The sequence below is a fragment of the Schistocerca serialis genome, chromosome 9, assembly GCF_023864345.2.
Source record: "Schistocerca serialis cubense isolate TAMUIC-IGC-003099 chromosome 9, iqSchSeri2.2, whole genome shotgun sequence".
Classification (NCBI taxonomy): Eukaryota; Metazoa; Arthropoda; class Insecta; order Orthoptera; family Acrididae; genus Schistocerca; species Schistocerca serialis.
Window position 1 is genome coordinate 148,020,543 of NC_064646.1, and position 18,960 is coordinate 148,039,502.

The 18,960-nt window shown below is 39.8% G+C and overlaps 1 protein-coding gene across 1 annotated transcript in view; it reads right to left on the reverse strand.

The window, feature by feature from the left end:
• The window catches only part of LOC126419087 (polymerase delta-interacting protein 2), a 60,097-nt gene that overhangs the window by 29,409 nt on the left and 11,728 nt on the right, over window positions 1-18,960 (reverse strand). The window contains exon 3 of the mRNA XM_050086176.1: window positions 15,694-15,790. Coding sequence (XP_049942133.1) covers window positions 15,694-15,790 — 97 coding nt within the window. The remainder of the gene's footprint in view (window positions 1-15,693; window positions 15,791-18,960) is intronic.

Sequence of the window (18,960 nt, forward strand, 5' to 3'; positions counted from 1 at the left end):
CTAATATCTAACGACTCCGCGAATTTATACTCTACAGCTATCAATAAGCAATATTACTCCTCTGAAATACGAGAATACGCAAGGATTTTATGTAGTTAAATATGCAAGCGCACAAACACTCGGAAAGAATTTAAGAATCAAACTACAAAACAAATATGAAAGCTAAATACGCAACTCGCTACTGCACTGATATTTCACCAGCAGCTGCTCAAGGCTCACTCATTGGTGTCGGTGGTAGCATTGATGAAGGTGCTCTGTTTGCCCTGTTCACCAGATCATTTTGTTTACTGAGAGTCTTCTTAATTAAACTCAGTGCTGGTTCCCAAACCTTACTAACATTATAGCTGGAATCTCCGTTGATGAGATAGTCTCTGGTACGAGTTCCTATGGCCTCTCTAATGACACTGTTAAAGTACATGGAAGTCTGTGCTAAGAGCCTGGCCCATTCATACTTCATCACATAATTCTCGAATAAACAGTGCTCTGCAACTGCTGACTTGTTGGGATACATCAGTCGAGTGTGACTCTTGTGTTCTCAGCAACGATCTTCATTGGTGTGCACTGTCTGCCCTCTATGTCTTTCCACACTGACATGCAATATGGTATATGCCAGCCTTCTGCAAACCAAGATCATCTTTGAAGCTTCCTATTAACGCTCATGTTTTATTGGGCAGGCAAAACACTTTTACTTGGTGGTTTTTCAATAGGTGTCCAATTTTTCAAGATGGTGCACCACTGTATGGTATAAAGGCTGTGTCTGCGTTTTTCTTCATGACTTCTATTGTTTGCACAGGTAGTACTGTTGTGGTTGGGTGGAGAGCGTGCGAATGTGCCATTCTGGGTACCCACGGTGTTTTTATTTTATTTTATTTATTTATGTTTTTTATTTTTTTAGTACAATTCCAAGGTGTTCCCGCTCCTGGGGCAGGCTCTTTGCATCTGAAATGGTGCGCACCCTGTGTACTAATGTTTTTGGTACCCCATTCCTCTCCAATGTTGGACTTCATAGGCTTGGTTCTTGTCAGAACACAGCAGGTTTCACAACATATTTCTTCATCTGCCTCAGGAGGTAGTCATGCCACAACCTGGTCAGAGCAAACTTAAGTCCCTTCTCCAGAATTGAAACTGCATCATGAACCAGTTCTATGTCAGTCAGATTAATACCATATTGTGTGGTGCCTCCAGTGATGGTTTGTCAAAGAGACGTGAGAATTTTGATATCTGATGTCCTGTGGCCTTCCTAAGGGCAGAATTGGCTGCATGCAGGTACCACCATCAATCTGGTTCCAGTTCCAGGAATTAAAATGATTGGCCAGTTGTGAAGGTAGTCTAAAAGTAGTTCCCGGGAGTTTTTCTTGAGCCTTGTATTGGCATGTGAGAGAGTGCGCTTTATGCGCTGGAGCGTTGAGTACAACTCCTAGGAACTACTGAGACTACACTTTTACACTTGGGCCCCAGGGAAGTGTATGAGATCTCTTACATTCTTAACGTACATAAATTAATTATCAAATAATATCAAGTATACTGATCGTTGGGAACTGAGGAAGAGAACTACATATTTACACTGACAGCCCAAGTATGTACGAAAGGGAAGAGTGGAAAATATTTGAATAATGGAATCCAGCATTAACTAGCCAATCATTTTAATTCCTGCCGTGCTCTGACGAGAACTAAGCCCACGAAGTCGACCATTACAAGCAGAGAGTGCACCAGGCGTCTTTCCTGCTGACAAAGCCAATGCTACAGTTATTCTTTCCCACAAGGACTACGATGAAGATGCAGAGCATGTCAGATAATGAATCCTATAGAAAGATCAAAGCTGATAACCACAAAGAAGGTGGAGAGAAAGACTAGGGCTCTTCTCAAGGACGCAGATTTACCAGAGGGGGTTGCCAAGAAACTGTATCCTCAAGGATCTGTACTACCAAAACTTTATTGACTTCCTAGAGTGCAACAAAGATGGGATGCTGTTACACCCAATTGTCAGCAACATTAGGGCACATATGTATTTGCTGGCATAATATCTGATGGATATACTAAGCCCTCATGCAGGTAAATACATTCATCACATCCGTAATTCTGTGGATTTGTAAAATGCCTCGACAACTTGAAGGTGAAAGACTCAGATATCTTGGTGAGCTTTAATGTTGTCTTGTTACTCATCAGTGTACTTCTGAAATAATTACTAGAGGTTATGGGTCAGAAATTTGTCGAGAAGACCACCAATTTTTTCATGCGTGTCCTGAGCTCCATCTACATTCTGTTCAATGGAGAATACTATGAACAAACAGATGGAATCACAAATGGCAGCCCACTCTTGCTTGTGGTCATGAATTTGTATATGAGTACTTTGAAGAGGAAGCCCTGTTATCAGAATGGAAACCTAACTTTTCCATTATATGGATTACCCATTCATCATCTGGCCCTATGAAAGGGACAAATTCCTTGCCTCCCTTACCCATTTGAACTCCATAAATTCCAAAATCAAATTCACTATGGAGACTGAAGCAGAAGGAAGATTACCATTCCTGGATGTCACGATGAAGAGAAGAGCTAATGGCGCCCTGGGCCACAATGTGAACTGGAAGAAAACTCACACTTACCTGTACTTGCCTGCAGAAGAAAGGGTTACTAAAAACACTAGTACCCAGGGTGCACTCCATTTCAGACACACAAACTGCTCCAGGAATTGGAACAACTAAGAACTGTATTCCAAAAAAAAATTGGTACCCAGAATGGCAGATTAGGCATGTGTTATGCCCCATCACAACAATACAACCTGTGGAGACCAAAGAAGTCACAGACATAGTATTAGCCACTGTCTTTATACTGTACATTGGCGCAACATCAGGAAAAATTGGACAAATAATTGAAGAAGCACCGAGTAAAAACTGTCTTTTTCCTGTCCAATAAAACATGGTCATTATTGGGAAGCATCAAAGATGATCTCGGTTTGTGGAAGGTAGGTATATACCAGGTTCCATGTCAATGTGGAAAAAAATACTGGACAGACAGCGCACACCGTCTAAGACCATTGCTGAAGACACCAGAGGCACACACTCGACTGATGTATCCCAACAATTCAGCGGTTACTGAGCACTGTTTATCTGAGAATTATGGGGTGGAGAATGAATGGACCAGGGTCTTGGCACAGACTTCCATATACTGGGGCAGTGTCATTAGAGAAGCTGTAGAAATTCATACCAGGGATGGTCTCAAGCTGCGATTGCAGCTATAATCTTAGCAAGACTTGGGAACCAGCACCGAGTTCAATTACGAAAACTCTCAGCAAACAAAACAATCTGGTGACCAAGTCAAACAGAGCTCCTATATCAACACTGTCACAGCCTCTTCGCCCGGAATTTTTAATTAATGAAGACACCAGCCCTGAAAGCCGACACGTTATGACTACTATAGAAGCCAACACTAGCAACTCCTCAAACACCTATATGCAGCCACGAATGTGGACTGTGGATGGAACAGCTTGTGGGATCGCGGGATAATAAATGGCTGCGCGGCCTCTGGAGCTCAGTTTGTCAGCTCACGTTCGATCAAAAAATACGCCAAGAGAAATTGAAGAATCACATCATACAAAAGATTGACACGGAGGATGCATTCAGTGGCAGACAGGCATACAGTGGTACATGCATACACACATGTACACTGGAGACAACAAGTGTGTGTGTGTGTGTGTGTGTGTGTGTGTGTGTGTGTGTGTGTGTGTGTGTGTGTGTGCACAGGGTCTGATGAAGGGCTTAGACTCTTTGTCTGACAGATTATAATACCTAGCAATTCTTTTTTTATGTGCCTGTCTGCCACTCAACACCTGAACTATGTGGTGAGTTGCAATCTATCATTTTTCTTCAGCTGAACGTTGGGAATACAATTTTTTTTATTTTTATTTATTTATTTATTTTTGCTTTGTTGTGATGAAGCCATGAAAAACCTTATGGTCTAATAATCACACACACTAAGCTCGGCCCTCCTTAGGGAAATATCCACTTGGCTGACAGCTATGACAGTTTGTTGCGAGGCATTTGTTTGTTGTTACTTTAGGGCACTAAAAAGCTGAGCTCATAAGTGCCCGTGTAATAATTTAAAACAGTCAATTTTTTTTTTTTTTTTGTCATTAGTCTTCTGACTGGTTTGATGCGGTCCACCACGATTTCCTCTCCACCTGCAACCTACGTTCTCAATTATATGCTGGATGTATTCCAATCCCTGTCTTGCTCTACAGGTTTTGCCCTCTACAGCTCCCTCTAGTACCATGGGAGTCATTGCCTCATGTCTTAACAGATGTCCTATCCTCCTGTCCCTTCTGCTTATCAGTGTTTTCCCCATGTTCCTTTCCTCTCTGATTCTGCACAAAACCCCCTCATTCCTTGTTATCAGTCCACCTAACTTTCAACATTTGTCTGTAGCGCCACATCTCAAATGCTTCGATTCTCTTTTGGTCAATTATCGAATGAATTTGAAGTCAATAATACTCAGAGCCTAACTGAGTGAAGTAGAGGGATAGCTAAAGTTGATTACTTCCCCTTTGAGAAGGTTCCTCAAACAGTTGAGAATTAAATTTCCTTCATCATATCACTACAATGAATAAAAAGTAAAACTTGATCTACAACCTGTGCTGTATCTGCTAAAATATCTTATAACTCAGATGGGAAACATATTAAAATGTAAACAGTTATAAAATCGGCATTGGGTCAGAAAATGGCACACTGTCAATAGTTGTTTGCAGTAAGCAGAGTGGCATGGAGTCTCCACACAGAGGCTCTGGAGGGCATTAAGTGAACTGGATCATAACACACAACTGAGAAGCCTATATTGTCAGATGTACTGGGTGGTCTGATAGAAGATGTAAAGTTCTGCAGTAAAGATCAAGCACTGTTCTAGAAGCCAATATTGAAAATGCTTATTGCCAATGACAAAGGCGCATCCGACATCGTGGTTGGACTCAGATGTATCAGTAGATGAAGGAAATGTAACCAAGTTGCATGCAAAGCTCAAGAAACTTACAATGATAGGTTGAACCTACAGTTGCGTCTTTGGGAAGTGAACTAAATCCAAGACGAATGTCAATCTCTGCACAAAGCCCAGGTGCTGAAGCGCTTTCATCCATCGGGAACGTTGCAGGCAACTTAAAGTTAAGCTTCTGTAGCAGTATACAAAAGCGAACTCTGGGAGGCAACAAAGAAGTTGCACTTATCCCAAATTGGTGGTCAAGGGAGTCATCAAAAAGGACCCATAGGATGAATAGTTGGGCATAGAGGACAGATGGCACACATATCTGCTGAGGAGAACAAACATCACGTTGACCTGACAGTGGTAGTTCCACAGAGTCTGCACAGAGACAGAGTCATAACTGGGCTAGTGTAGAAAGCTCCAGTGGCCAAACATATGCCTCAGAAGTGGATTGTGTTGTGATGGCATAAAAGAGACTGTCAAACAGATGAGTAAACGAGACACCCATAGTCCATTTTTGATCTGACAAGGGAGAGGTATAAGCAGAGGATGATTTTCTGATCTGCTCCCCATGAATAACCATTTAAAATACATTGGATATTTAGAGATCAAGTACAGTGTACTACCAAGTAAAAGATGTGGGAGAACCAACAGAGCTTCCTATTGAGCTTAAGCCCCAAAGATTTTGTGGTTTCAATGAAGAGCAACAGGACTGAGATGTAAGAATGATGGAAGAAACTCCTTGTGCCACCAGAAGTTCAGACAGACAGTTTTCTCAGTGGAAAAGTGGCAGCCATTGTCAATGCTCCACAAATAAAGACAACCGAGACATCACTGAATTTATCGTTCAAGTAAACAGGTTCACTGAGAGCTGCTAGATCACAAAGTCATCTATTTCTTTATTTATTTATTATGCCATCCATAGACATTTTAAAATGTGTGGATGTTGTCAGTTTGTGTACATTTACATACTTACACAATTTTTCATTACATGTAGTTAATCATTGTGAGATAAGTTATTTACAATCATTTTAGTAAGGAATTCACGTATAGTGTGAAAACAGTGTTCCAGCAAATAAAATTTAAGATTTTTCCTAAAGCAGTACATGTTATCTGTTTCTTTTATTTTCTGCAGCAGTTTATTATGCAGTTTTACATCTCCATACAAGAAACTATTTTGAGTCTTTATGTTTATCTTTCCTGTCTAGGTGAAGACCAACTTTTACTATCGTTATGAAAACTGCTATTTGTACTATAATTTTCTATATTCCTCTTGATATACACTATGGTTTGGCATATAAATCACAAGACACAGCTACAAATTCTAACATTTTGAAAATTTCTCTGCAATGGGCCCACTTACTGATTTCCACTATAATTCTTACTGCTCTCTTTTGCATTTTAAATACTGTTCGTAAATTCCGAGCACTGTTTCCCCAGAACATTATACCACAACTGAATACTGAACGAACAACTAAAGTATACGGTTCTCAGACATTCATCACTGCATGCTGATGCAAGGACTCTTAAGTGCATAACATGTTGTTGATATCTTTTTTGAGAGTTTCACAACATGTTCATTCCACTTCATTTGGCTGTCAATGTGCAACCCTAACAATTTTGTTGTAGGTACATCATCTGCGAATATGTTATCTAGGTTTATATTTAAGAGACTGTTTCCTATTCATCCTAAAGCATACTGTATTTGTTTCTTTATGTTGAGGGTTACTTTGTTTTCCTGTGACCATTTGTAGACATCCCTCAGCACTTCAGTAGAACTTTCCAGCATTTGTGCTGGTGTCTTACTGGTGATTAATATGCTGCTGTCATCAGCAAACAATATCTTCTCTCCATGGCTGATACATCGTGGGAAATCTTTTATATATACCAGAAACAATACTGCGGCTGGCACTGTTCCTTGAGGGGCCCAATATATTTTTCTTAATGTACTTTGATCCACTAAAGACACGTGTGATATCTACTGACTGTACTTTTCTAAATATGAATGAAACCATTTGTTAACCAATCCCCTTATTCCTTGAGCCTCTAACTTGCGCAACAGTTTCTGGTGACTGACTGTCAAACACCTTCAACAGGTCTAGGAAAAGGTCAGTTACATAGCTGTTCACATCTAATGCTTCTCAAACTGTTTCTGTGAATTGTGCTATTGCAGATTCTGTGCCTCTGCCAGGCCTGAAACCATACTGGTCTTTGCAGAGGAGGTTGAATTAGCTTAGATAGCTATAAGCCTGCTTTTCATTATTGTCTCTATCACTTTGGAAAAGGACGACAATAGGACTATTGGTATGTAGTTTTCAATGTTTTCTGCATTATCTTTCTTGTGAACTGGTAAAATTTTTGCATGCTTCAGATAGTCAGGAAAGCAACCAGTTTTGAAGTATTCATTTATGATTTCTGTTAGTGGAACTTTGATACCATTTATGCATTTTTTCAGCACACACACTGGGATTTCATCTAAACCTGTTGAGTTTTAGGTCTTTAATTGCCTTAAAACATTCCTTACTTCCTCCTCAGTGGTTGGAAGCAATACCATTGAGTTAGCTTTATGCTTCTGTGTTGGTTGATTAACACTTTTTGGAAAATTTTTCTGTAACTTTGTTGCAATGCTGCTGTCTGAATTAAGACTGAACCGCTTCCCATACTTCCTCATACTTATCCTCAACATGTTCAACAACAAACTGATGCTTCGTAGGTAGAAAGGAATCCCCGTCCATTCTGCTACAGACTAAATACCGAGGCGAATATGGCTCTCTTCTTTCTGTAGCCCTACATTCCTCTCATAGCGTAGCAGGGGAGGGAAACAATTTAGGGTCATATCTGTCAGCATTGTACTCGATCTTGCCCTTTTTAGAGGCTGCTGGCACAGTATGGTCACCAGCAAGACATGACCTAGTCCACTTCAATGGGGATCATCCACCCTGATGCCACCCACTCCGATCAGGGGCTGTTCACACATGTGCCACCCAGCCACACCAAAAGCCACCTGGCATGATGGCCGTTGCCTGGAGTCCTGATGCCCCAGGAAGACAGGCATCTACTCCTTGGCATCAGCAGTGTGATTGCTGTGTTGTCAGAGGTCTACCACCAAACAGGTACACGACAGCCCCACCACAATGGACTGGCTGCCGTACTGGATATTGGGCACAGAGAAATCCAATATTGAAATGGGGGTGAAAGAGGACAGGGGACGATGGAAGAAGACGACATACCCTGGAAAGTGTCCTTGCCCAAATACTTGAATTGCAGGTGGAGATGCATAGCCATGACAAGAGGCTCAGGAAATCAAATATAAGGGCACTATGGATAACTCGTGTACCTCGATGGATAACTCGTGTGCCTCTTACGACAGGCAGGGATACCTCGGACCTATCCTAACCCCCGGAACCGCAGAGGGAGGGGTGGGAAGGGGGTAGGAAGGAACAAGAGTGGACCCAACACTGATCCCTGGGGCACTTCCATTTGACCGTACGCCACTCAAACCCCACATCACAGCCATTCTCAACACTGTGAATAATGACCTTCTGCTGTCTGTTGCTAAAGTGAGCTACTCCCCATACTCCGTAATGGTCCAACTTCTTGAGTAATATTTTGTGGTTAACACAATCAAACACCTTAGTGTGATCAAAAAAATGTATCTAGCATTCGAAACTTTTTATTTAACCCATACAGTACCTCACAGAAAAAAGAGAATATAGTATTTTCAGATTTTAAACGACTTCTAAAACCGAAGCATACATTTGATAGCAAATTATGTGATATAAAATGATCAATTATCCTTACATACACAGCCTTTTCAATAACTTTAGTGAACGCTGATGGTATAGAAATACATCTAAAATTGTCTACATTATCCTTCTCTTCCTTTTTATAAAGCAGCTTTACTATTGACTACTTTAATCGTTCAGGAAACTGACCATTCCTAAAGGAAAAATTACAAATATGGCTAAGTGCAGGGTTAAGACGTGCAGCACACTACTTTAATATTCTGCTAGGCAATCCATTATATCAATTAGTCGTTATCCTTCAGTGATTTAATTACTGACCCACTCTCCCCCTTGTCTGTATCACAGAGGAGTATATCAGATATCAATCTCAGAAATGGATTTGGCAAGACAGTTATATGATTCCCTGTAGAAACTAAATTTATATTTAATTCACCAGCAATGCTCAGAAAATAATTGTTAAATACTGTACATGTATCTGATTTATCAGTGACATAAATATTTTTACTATGAACTGACTTTATATCGTCGACCTTGTGCTGCTGACTAGACACTTCCTTCACAACTGACCATATGGTTTTAATTTTATCCTGTGAATAAGCTATTTTATTTGCATACCACATACTCTTTGCCTTCCTAATAACATTTTTAAGCACCTTACAATACTGTTTGTAATGGGCTACAGTAGCTTGATTGTGACTACTTCTAACATCCTGATCTAATTCCTGCTTCGTTCTACATGATACTCCTATCCCACTTGCAGCCACCTAGGCTGCCTATTACTGCTAGTATCCCGTTCAGGATGTTCTAATGGAAAGCAATTCTCAAAGAGCATGAGAAATGTGTTAAGGAAAGTATTATATTTATCATCTATGTTGTTGCACTATAAACATCCTGACATTCTTGTTCCTTGACAAGGTTTAAAAAACTATAGTGCTGTTGGATTAACTTTACTAATTAGTTTGTAATTATATGTTACATTTGTTTGAGTCCAAAACCTTTTAGTGTCAAAATTTGTGCATCATGGTCTGAAAGGCCATTCACCCTTGTACTAACAGAATGCCCATCTAGTAATGAAGAATGAATAAAAATATTATCTGCAGCTGTGCTACTGTTCCCCTGCACCCTAGTTGGAAAAAATGCATCAGATCATATGAATTTAGGAGATCCACCAACATCCTTTTTCTTGCACCATCATGCACAAAATTTATATTGAAGTCACCACATATAACTAATTTCTGGTACTTCCTACAAAGTGAATTAAGAACCCTGTCTAGCTTGAGCAGAAATATGCTGAAGTTAGAGATGGGGGACCTATAAACAACAATAATTAAAAGTTTATTTTCACTAAATTCGACTGCTCCTGCACAACATTCAAATATCTGTTCAGTGCAGTGCCACGATACGTCTATGGACTCTAAAGGAATACTGCTTTTTATGCACATTGCCATTCCCCCACTCTGCAAGGAACTCCTTGAAAAACAGCATGCGATGAATCAAAATGCCACCATCATTTTCGAACAAACAGAAGCTGGATTCACCTGAAAACACTATCTGATGCCATTCCTGTCCCCAGTGACATTGTTCCATACACTACTGCCGTCTAGCACATTTCTGCACATTTGTCAAAGGTAGACGGAGAAGTGGATGACGCGCATGTAACCCATGCCGTAGTAAATGGCTACGGAATGTCACCTGTGATAGTGTATGATATGTTCCACTGTTCTACTATTGCACTAGAGCCAAGGAGGACACACATCTGTCCTGCAATGCCATTTGGATGTGGTGTCTATCTTTTTGGGGGGAGGGAGGAGGGGGGGGGGGGGGACTGGTGTCGTGGCCTGATTGATCTCGTCATTTTTCTATGGCCTTCCGTGAACCATTCTGCACACATCCATTGCACTGCTGCAACACTTCACCACACATGAGCAGCAATGTCCCAGAAGGATGCATCACATTCTCTCATGCCAGTAACATGTTCTCTTTCAAACACATTGATCTGACAGTACAGTTCGCAAATACATCTGCAAGGCACCCAGCACATCTGCTCAAGTCACAATGATCCATTACCTTTGGTTTATAGTGACAACAAGAGCCGCAGACACATTTTAACAGTAGGTTGTGTTGCACTGTGATATTAATGTCGATCTTGAACCTGCCAGTTGACGGTTCAAATGCTAATCATTTCTGCAGAACATATTAATGTACACGTTCTGCGAATATGAACGTCTGGTTGTTCAAGATATTCTTGTTTCTTCTGAACATGTGTGTATTATCCACACACAAAGTGTGTCCTTTACTTAGTCCTGACTTCGATAACTCCATCTCAACAGCTTCAGACACATTGCAATCAAAATCTGTTTTGTTGTTTTGTGAATGTATTTCAAAGTTATAGCAACACTCCAATGCTAACTCGTATATTTTATAGAAGTTTAGGTCTGTATCAAATCTCCCCTTAAATTTCATCAAAGACTCATAAATCACAGTGCTCTCTTTCATTACATACACTACTTTGAATCATCTGTCTTGTCAGACATATCGTTATTTGTAGAACATAAAAACCTAGTCATTTGCAAATATTTTCAGTGGCATAGCTTTCCTAAATATTGGTGATGCTATGATGGCTGTTGCATATCAGTAAATTTGAATTTTTTGTGTTTTTACTGAGCCATTATTATGCATAACGCAAAAGTACATTTTAATTTCATTACAATTTACAGGGATCCATGTTTTATCTGTTTTCTTTTGGGCCTTTTTCACTGATTATTGTTCTGTGCACCAATTCATTTTCAAGACAATATTCCAAAACACACTGCCTAACAGTATGTAAAAAATCTAACTGTCTTGTACTTCTGCCTAACAACTCTAAAACCGGTGCTCTTGTGCCAGGAGTCTGCGTATACGCTCATATTTTTGGCTAGTTATTTTCTTCTTTCAAAACAAACTGCTTCAGTGACTGATAATGTCTTCATCATTGGTGTCATTTTCAATGATTTAATCTTCTGGAATGTTTTCATACAGGAAACACAATACTGCTCCCATTATTATCGACAGGAGCTACTGAACAATTGTCTACAATAACGACATACTTTTCACCATCATCAATGTTCTTTTTAACTGATATGACAGGTGTATGGGTTGTTTAATTCTTTTGAGGAATTTCAACCAATACATGTGAATACAATGAAGGAGCACACATTACTGGAGTGAGAGAATACTGAGAACTGTTTAACCACGAGTTCAATTCATGTTGCTGTCGTTTGTCTCTCTTGTTTATGTGTGGTCCACACAAAATATCACAAGGCATATTCATACTCCTTAGTTATGGCCCAAGTCCCTTCCCATAAGTCTCACACATTGTTGTAGGCCAAGGGGTTAACCCTTAACAGTTTACAGCTTTTTGCGTTTTTCTTTCTTTCTTCTTTTTTTTTTATTTATTTATACACTTAATTAGACCTCAAGACCAGGAAAGAAACTTTCAGCAAACCTGTTCTACCTAGCCATACCTTAGGTGCAACCACAACGGAAGAGTATTGTTGTGAGGCCAGACAAACATACGGTTCCTAAAGGGGGCAGCAGCCTTTTCAGTAGTTGTAGGGCCTACAGTCTGGACAGTAGACTGATCTGGCCTTTTAGTATCAATGAAACAGCCTTGCTGTGCTGGTATTGTGAACGGCTGAAAGCAAGGGGAAACTGTAGCTGTAATTTTTCCTGAGGGCATGCAGCTCAACTATATGGTTAAATGACAATGGGATCCTATTGGGTAAAATATTCTGGAGGTAAAATAGTACCCCATTCAGGTCTCCAGGCAGGGACTACTCAGGAGGGTGTGTTCAGGAGAAAAAACTGGTGTTCTACTCATCAGAGTGTGGAACGTTAGCTCCCTTAATCGGGCAGAAGGTTAGAAAATTTAAAAAGGGAAATGGGCAGGTTCCTGTTAGATATTCTGGGAGTTAGTAAAGTTCAGTGGCAGGTGGAACAGAACTTCTGGTCAGTGGAATACAGGGTTATAAACGCAAAATCAAATAAGGGTAATGCAGGAGTAGGGTTAATAATGAATAAGAAAATAGGAATGCAGGTAAGTTGTTATGAACAGCATAGTAAACGCATTATTGTGGCCAAGATAGACATGAAGCCCCACACCCACCACAACAGTACGAGTTTCTAAGCCAATAAGCCCTTCCAATGATTGAAAGATGGAAGAAATGTATGATGAGATAAAAGAAATTATTCAGATAGTTACAAAAGATGAAAACTTAATAGTGATGGGAATTCGACAGCATGAAAAGGAAGATAAGGGAAAATAGTAGATGAATATGGACTGGGAGAAATGAATGAAAGAGGAAGCCACCTGGTAGAGTTTTGCACAGAGCAGAGTTTAATTATTGCTAACACCTGGTTTAAGAATAAAGACAGACATGTGGAAGAGACCCAGAGACACCGGAAGGTTTCAGATTGATTTATATAATGCTAGGACAGAAATTTAGGAACCAGATTTTAAATTTTAAAACATTTCCAAGGGCAGATGTGGACTGACTTATTTGTTATGAACTCTACATTACAACTGCAGAAATTTCAAAAAGCTAGGATATATTGACAGAAATAGTTGTTGGTGAGAATTTCAGAGGGACCATTAGGCAACGTTTGACAAGAACGGGGGAAGCAATGCAGTAGAAGATGAATTGGTAGCTTTAAGAGATGAAGTAGAAAGGGCCACTGAGGATCAAATAGGTAAAAAGACAAGGCCAAGTAGAAATCCTTGAATAACACATAAGATGTTGAATTTAACTGACAAAAGGAGAAAATATAAACACGCAGTAAAGGAATCAAGCAAAAGGGAATACAAATGTCTAAAAAAGGGTGTGACAGGAAGTGCAAAATGGCTAAACAGGAGTAGCTAGAGGACAAATTTAAGGATTTAGAAGCATATTTCACTATGGGAAAGATAGATACTGCTTACAGGAAAATTAAACAGGCCTTTGGAGAAAAGAAGAAGCTATATGAACAACAAGAACTCAAACGAAAAACTAGTCATGAGAAAAGACAAGAAAGATGGAAGGTGGAAGGAATACATAGAGGTCTATATATGGGAGCTGAACTTGCATGCAACATTATAGGAACAGGAAAGGACATAGATGAAGATAAGATGGGAGACACAATACTGCACGTAGAATTTGACAACACACTGCAACACCCAAGTCTAAACAAGGCCCAGGAGTAGCCGACGTTCCGTCAGAAATACTGTTCAGTTTGTGTTCCAGAGAAATGTAGGAACACATGAGGCAATATTGGCCCTATGACTTCTCTTAGAAGATAGGTTATAGTATTTATAGCCTTTGAGAAAGCTTTTGGCAATGACGACTGGAAAACTCTTTGAAACTCTGAAGGAAGCAGAGATAAAATACAGGGAGCAAAGGTTATTTACAACTTGTACAGAAATCCGACAGTAGTAGCAAGGCTCAAGAGGCATGAAAGGGAAGCAGTATTTGAGATGGAGTGACACGGGGTTGTAGCTTATCCCCTATGTTATTCAATATGTACACTGAACAAGCAGAAAAGGAAACCAAAGAAAAATCTGAAATAGGAATTAAAGTCCAGGGAGGAGAAACACATACTTTGAGGTTTGCTGATGACATAATTCTGTCACAGACAGCAAAGAACTTAGAATAGTTTAACGGAATGGGCTTTGTCTTGAAAGGAGTATATAAGATGAACATCAACAAAAGAAAAACCAGGATAATGGTTGAATTAAATAAGGTGATGCTGTATAAATTAGATTAGGAAATGAGACACTGAAAGTAGTAGACAAGTTTTGTTATTTCGGCAGCAAAATAACTAGTGATGGCTGTTGTAGACAGGATATAAAATATAGACTGGCAATGGCAAGAGCAGCATTTCTGAATAAGAAAAATTTATTAAAACTGAATATAGATTTAAGTGTCAGGAATTTTTTCCTGAAAGTATTTGTAAGGGCTGTAGCTATGTATGGAAGTGAAACAGGGACGATAAATAGTTTAGACAAGAAGAGAATAGAAGCTTTTGAAGTGTTGTGCTACAGAAGTATGCTGAAGATTAGATAGGTAGCTCATGTAACTAACAAGGAGGTACTGAGGAGAAAAGAAATTTGTGGAACAACATAATTAGGAGAAAGGATAGGACACATTCTGAGACACCTTAGGATAACCAATTTAGCACTGGATGGGAGTGTGGGGAGTAAAAATCAGAGGGAGAGGGGGGGTTGGGTTGTTTTGGGGAAGGAGACCAGACAGCGTGGTCATCGGTCTCATCGGATTAGGGAAGGACGGGGAAGGAAGTCGGCCGTGCCCTTTGGAAGGAACCATCCCGGCATTTGCCTGGAGCGATTTAGGGAAATCACGGAAAACCTAAATAAGGATGGCCGGACGCGGGATTGAACCGTCGTCCTCCCGAATGCGAGTCCAGTGTCTAACCACTGCGCCATCTCGCTCGGTCAGAGGGAGACCAGGAGATGCATACAGTATGTGAATTCAGAAGGATATAGGTTTTAGTAGTCATTCGGAGATGAAGATGCTTGTACAGAGTAGAGTAGCATGGACAATTGCATCAAACCAACCCTAGAACTGAAAATCACAACTAGCAGTTACAGAATCAAAAGCTACATTAAACAAGTGATTGTATGCAAACCGTAGCGTTAAAGATGACATCCTAAACTGAATTTTAACAAAAAATGAAGAATGGAAAGGTTGAAACTGAAATGGCCAAAGTTTTATTTTGTCAAGATATGGATTCACACACATTAAACTGTGAATAAATGCTAGAAAAAAATGACAGTGTGAAAGTGTTGTTGAACAAATACACTGATCAGTGGCACCTGTTGCTAAGTGTTTAATGCATATCCATGTTCCATTTCTACAAGTGAATCTTCTATTTTTTTAAATAGTTATACTGAAAAATCAAAAAAGCCAAACAATAGTTATCTTTCACGTACTATCTGTTATGTACTCACAATGAATGGGCAATCCCTGGAGTCAATTAGAACTTGATAGAAGGTCTGTGTCTGACCTTTTACATCTGAAGATGGCGATCCAGGAGATGGCACACTCCTGTATAGACAAAAAATTACTTTATTACATAAGCGCCCATGAAATTATTTCTTGAACTATATTAACCCACTAAAGAAGAGTGTAATGGATACATCACAGCAAACATGTGCTGGCTTACTGCTGCATGTGGATATTTCACTGATTTCTATTGTTGCCTTTAGTGGAAGGTTCTGCTTGTTCAGTTCAGCAATATTTGATCCACAAAAGATAGACTTACAATTTTATGCATGCTTCTAAAAGCAAATAATACTGTCAATGAAACCTTAATATGAAACAGATCTAAAAGCCATTGAAGTATTTTAAATAATGATATAGTTGATTTTTCCTACAGGCTGCACATCATACTTTAAGATGGCCTAGCGGTAGGGGAAATAGTCCACTTATTTAAGGAGGGCATTGAGTGGTACTAGTCATTAATGACACTTTCTGCATGTTGTGGTAAGTAGTGCCTGGCAGGCTTGTAAGATGATGGATAGGAAAATGAAAAAAACTTGACTACAGGAGAGAAATAGTTCTGAAATACCTCACTATGTACAATACTTGTGTAAAATCTGTGAGACCGATGATGATGATGATGATGATGAAATGATGCAGACAACACACACATCCAGTCCCCGAGCGGAGAAAATACCCGACCCGGCCGGGAATCGAACCCGAGACCCCATGATCCAGAGGCAGCAACACTAGCCACTAGACCATGAGCTACGGACAGTGAAACCAATGGTGCTGTGACAAATAGATCAAAGACTCAGGATGGCATGCACTGTGATCAAAGTGGTAAGCTCCTCACAGAGGTTAAAAATAAGAAGAGAAGGGGATTGCAAATGAAGGTTGTGAAAGCACTGATGTATGCTCCTGATGGAGACTTGTGTATGAAAAGTAATATTCCTTCAAAAACAATAATTATTTATTATCATGTAACTACAATTGTCATGTTTCAACTTTCATATCTACTGTGCTGTAAAAGTGTGTTGTTGTTGTTGAAGTGTGTTATTGAATACTTATATTCACATACTAGCCATAAATTTACACTTGATCATACAAAAGTGTTTATGGTTGAAATTTAAGTTGTGATTCTTGAGTTTCTCCCGGCGTATTTGATAATCAAAATATCCACGGGTGCACTGCCGGTCTACAGTGTCCAACGGGCACAATATTTCGACAATCATACATGTCGCCATCATCAGGTGAACTGACGGATTCTTGAGTTTCTCCCAGCGTATTTGATAATCAAAATATCCACGGGTGTACTGCCGGTCTACAGTGTCCAACGGGCACAATATTTCGGCGATCATACATGTCGCCATCATCGGTTCACCTGATGATGATGGCAACATGTATGATCGCCGAAATATTGTGCCCGTTGGACACTGTAGACCGGCAGTACACCCATGGATATTTTGATTATGAAATTTAAGTTGTCCACCATGTTACACTGGAGTCAATCGTATTACTGCTCACAAAAATAAAGGACACTTTCAGTGTGAGTGTAACTGAGCAACGTACATCTTACTAGCACTCAGTACATGCCTAAAACCACACAAGAAAATGTGCTCTATGTTATTCCTAGGATTTCAGATGTGGAAGAGGCACTCTAAGCTATGATGTGGAGTTAAGGGCAGACCACCAGTAAGAAATACCTAAATATTGCAGTTCTTTGTATAGTGACTTCATAGTATAGTGGCTCAAGCAACTGCATGATGGCTTTTTTGTTTTAGTATTTTTATTTGCTTAATCTATCCATTTAATATCTGCCTATGTATCTGCAAAGGAGCTGAGGTCTCATACAGAATGAGGTCAGCTGAAAAGAGAAATCTCACTCTGTTCTGTATACCACTCGTGCACCATAAATGATGTGTACTGGAAACTGATCCTGCTAGAAACATTGATCCCTCAGGACGTGAATGCTGCACTGATGGGATCATAATGTTACCCAGGATATAAGTATGCAGGGCAGCATCAAGTCATCCATCTATCCTGTGAAGCAACCTGAGTCCCCAGGAACACACGCAGCCCAAACTGACAGACACATGGCCAATACATGGCCAATGTGAGATGACTTGCAGAAAAATTTGGGTTTGAAATGGACACTGTGCAGCCTATACACTCCTACTGGACAATTATTCACTAAGGAAAAATGTTTATTTGTTAACAAATATTACATTACACTAGTCATGATAGTTATTTTCTTCAGAAAATGCTGATCAGTAGAGTCTATAATCATCATCACTGTGGAGTTTCCTCTATGATGGCCACATGTTTTCTTTGTAGTCTAGTCTCCTGACGCAGACGCTAAACATTGTCAACTGACCCATTAACTGGAGCAGGCTTTCAAGTGCGCCACATTTAAAAAAGGTTCTGCTGCAAAGCGTTTACAAATTCGTTAGACTGGACTAGTGGCTTTACATGGCCAAATCCAGTTTACTCATGTCCATTGTATTCACTAGGCTCACAGTGCACTTGGTAAAACTATACTGTGCCTCTGTCTCTAACACTACCACATTTCCTTACTTCACTAGAGCAAAGACACACTCACAAAAAGCCTGCTGGCAAGGCACAGCTCGTGAATAAAGCAGCTGTGTTCAAAGCGAGACAGTTTAGGCATCTAATCTGGAACTGAGTACTATCAATGGCTATTGCAGAACAAATGATGTGATGACAGACATAATTCACTACATCTGACTGTTATTCAGTGCAGTCATGTGATAAATTACTCCATAATGACACTACCCTACAGGTAATTTAATCCTATGAAGCAGTTAAGCAGTCTAGTCTCTAAATGTGTCCCTATATAGGGAACATATAACTGGGCACTGGTGTTTTTAAAATTTGAGCACTATTACCTTCAACTGGTGAATTGGCACAGCAACTAGAACAATAACTTATTTACTAGGATGTCAAGGGTTCGACTGCCTCCACTCTTGTTTTTTATTTGGATAATTACAATTATTTATTAAAACTGAAGATTGACTTTACCATGTGTAATAATTACAGGATTGGTTGGTTGGATTAAAAGAGGGGGAAAGGGACCAAATTACGAGGTCATCAGTTCCTTGTTCCAAATAAAACAATGACAAGTGTGAGAATAAAACAATGACAAGTGTGAGAATAAAACAATGACAAGTGTGAGAATAAAACAATGACAAGTGTGAGAATAAAACAAACGAGAC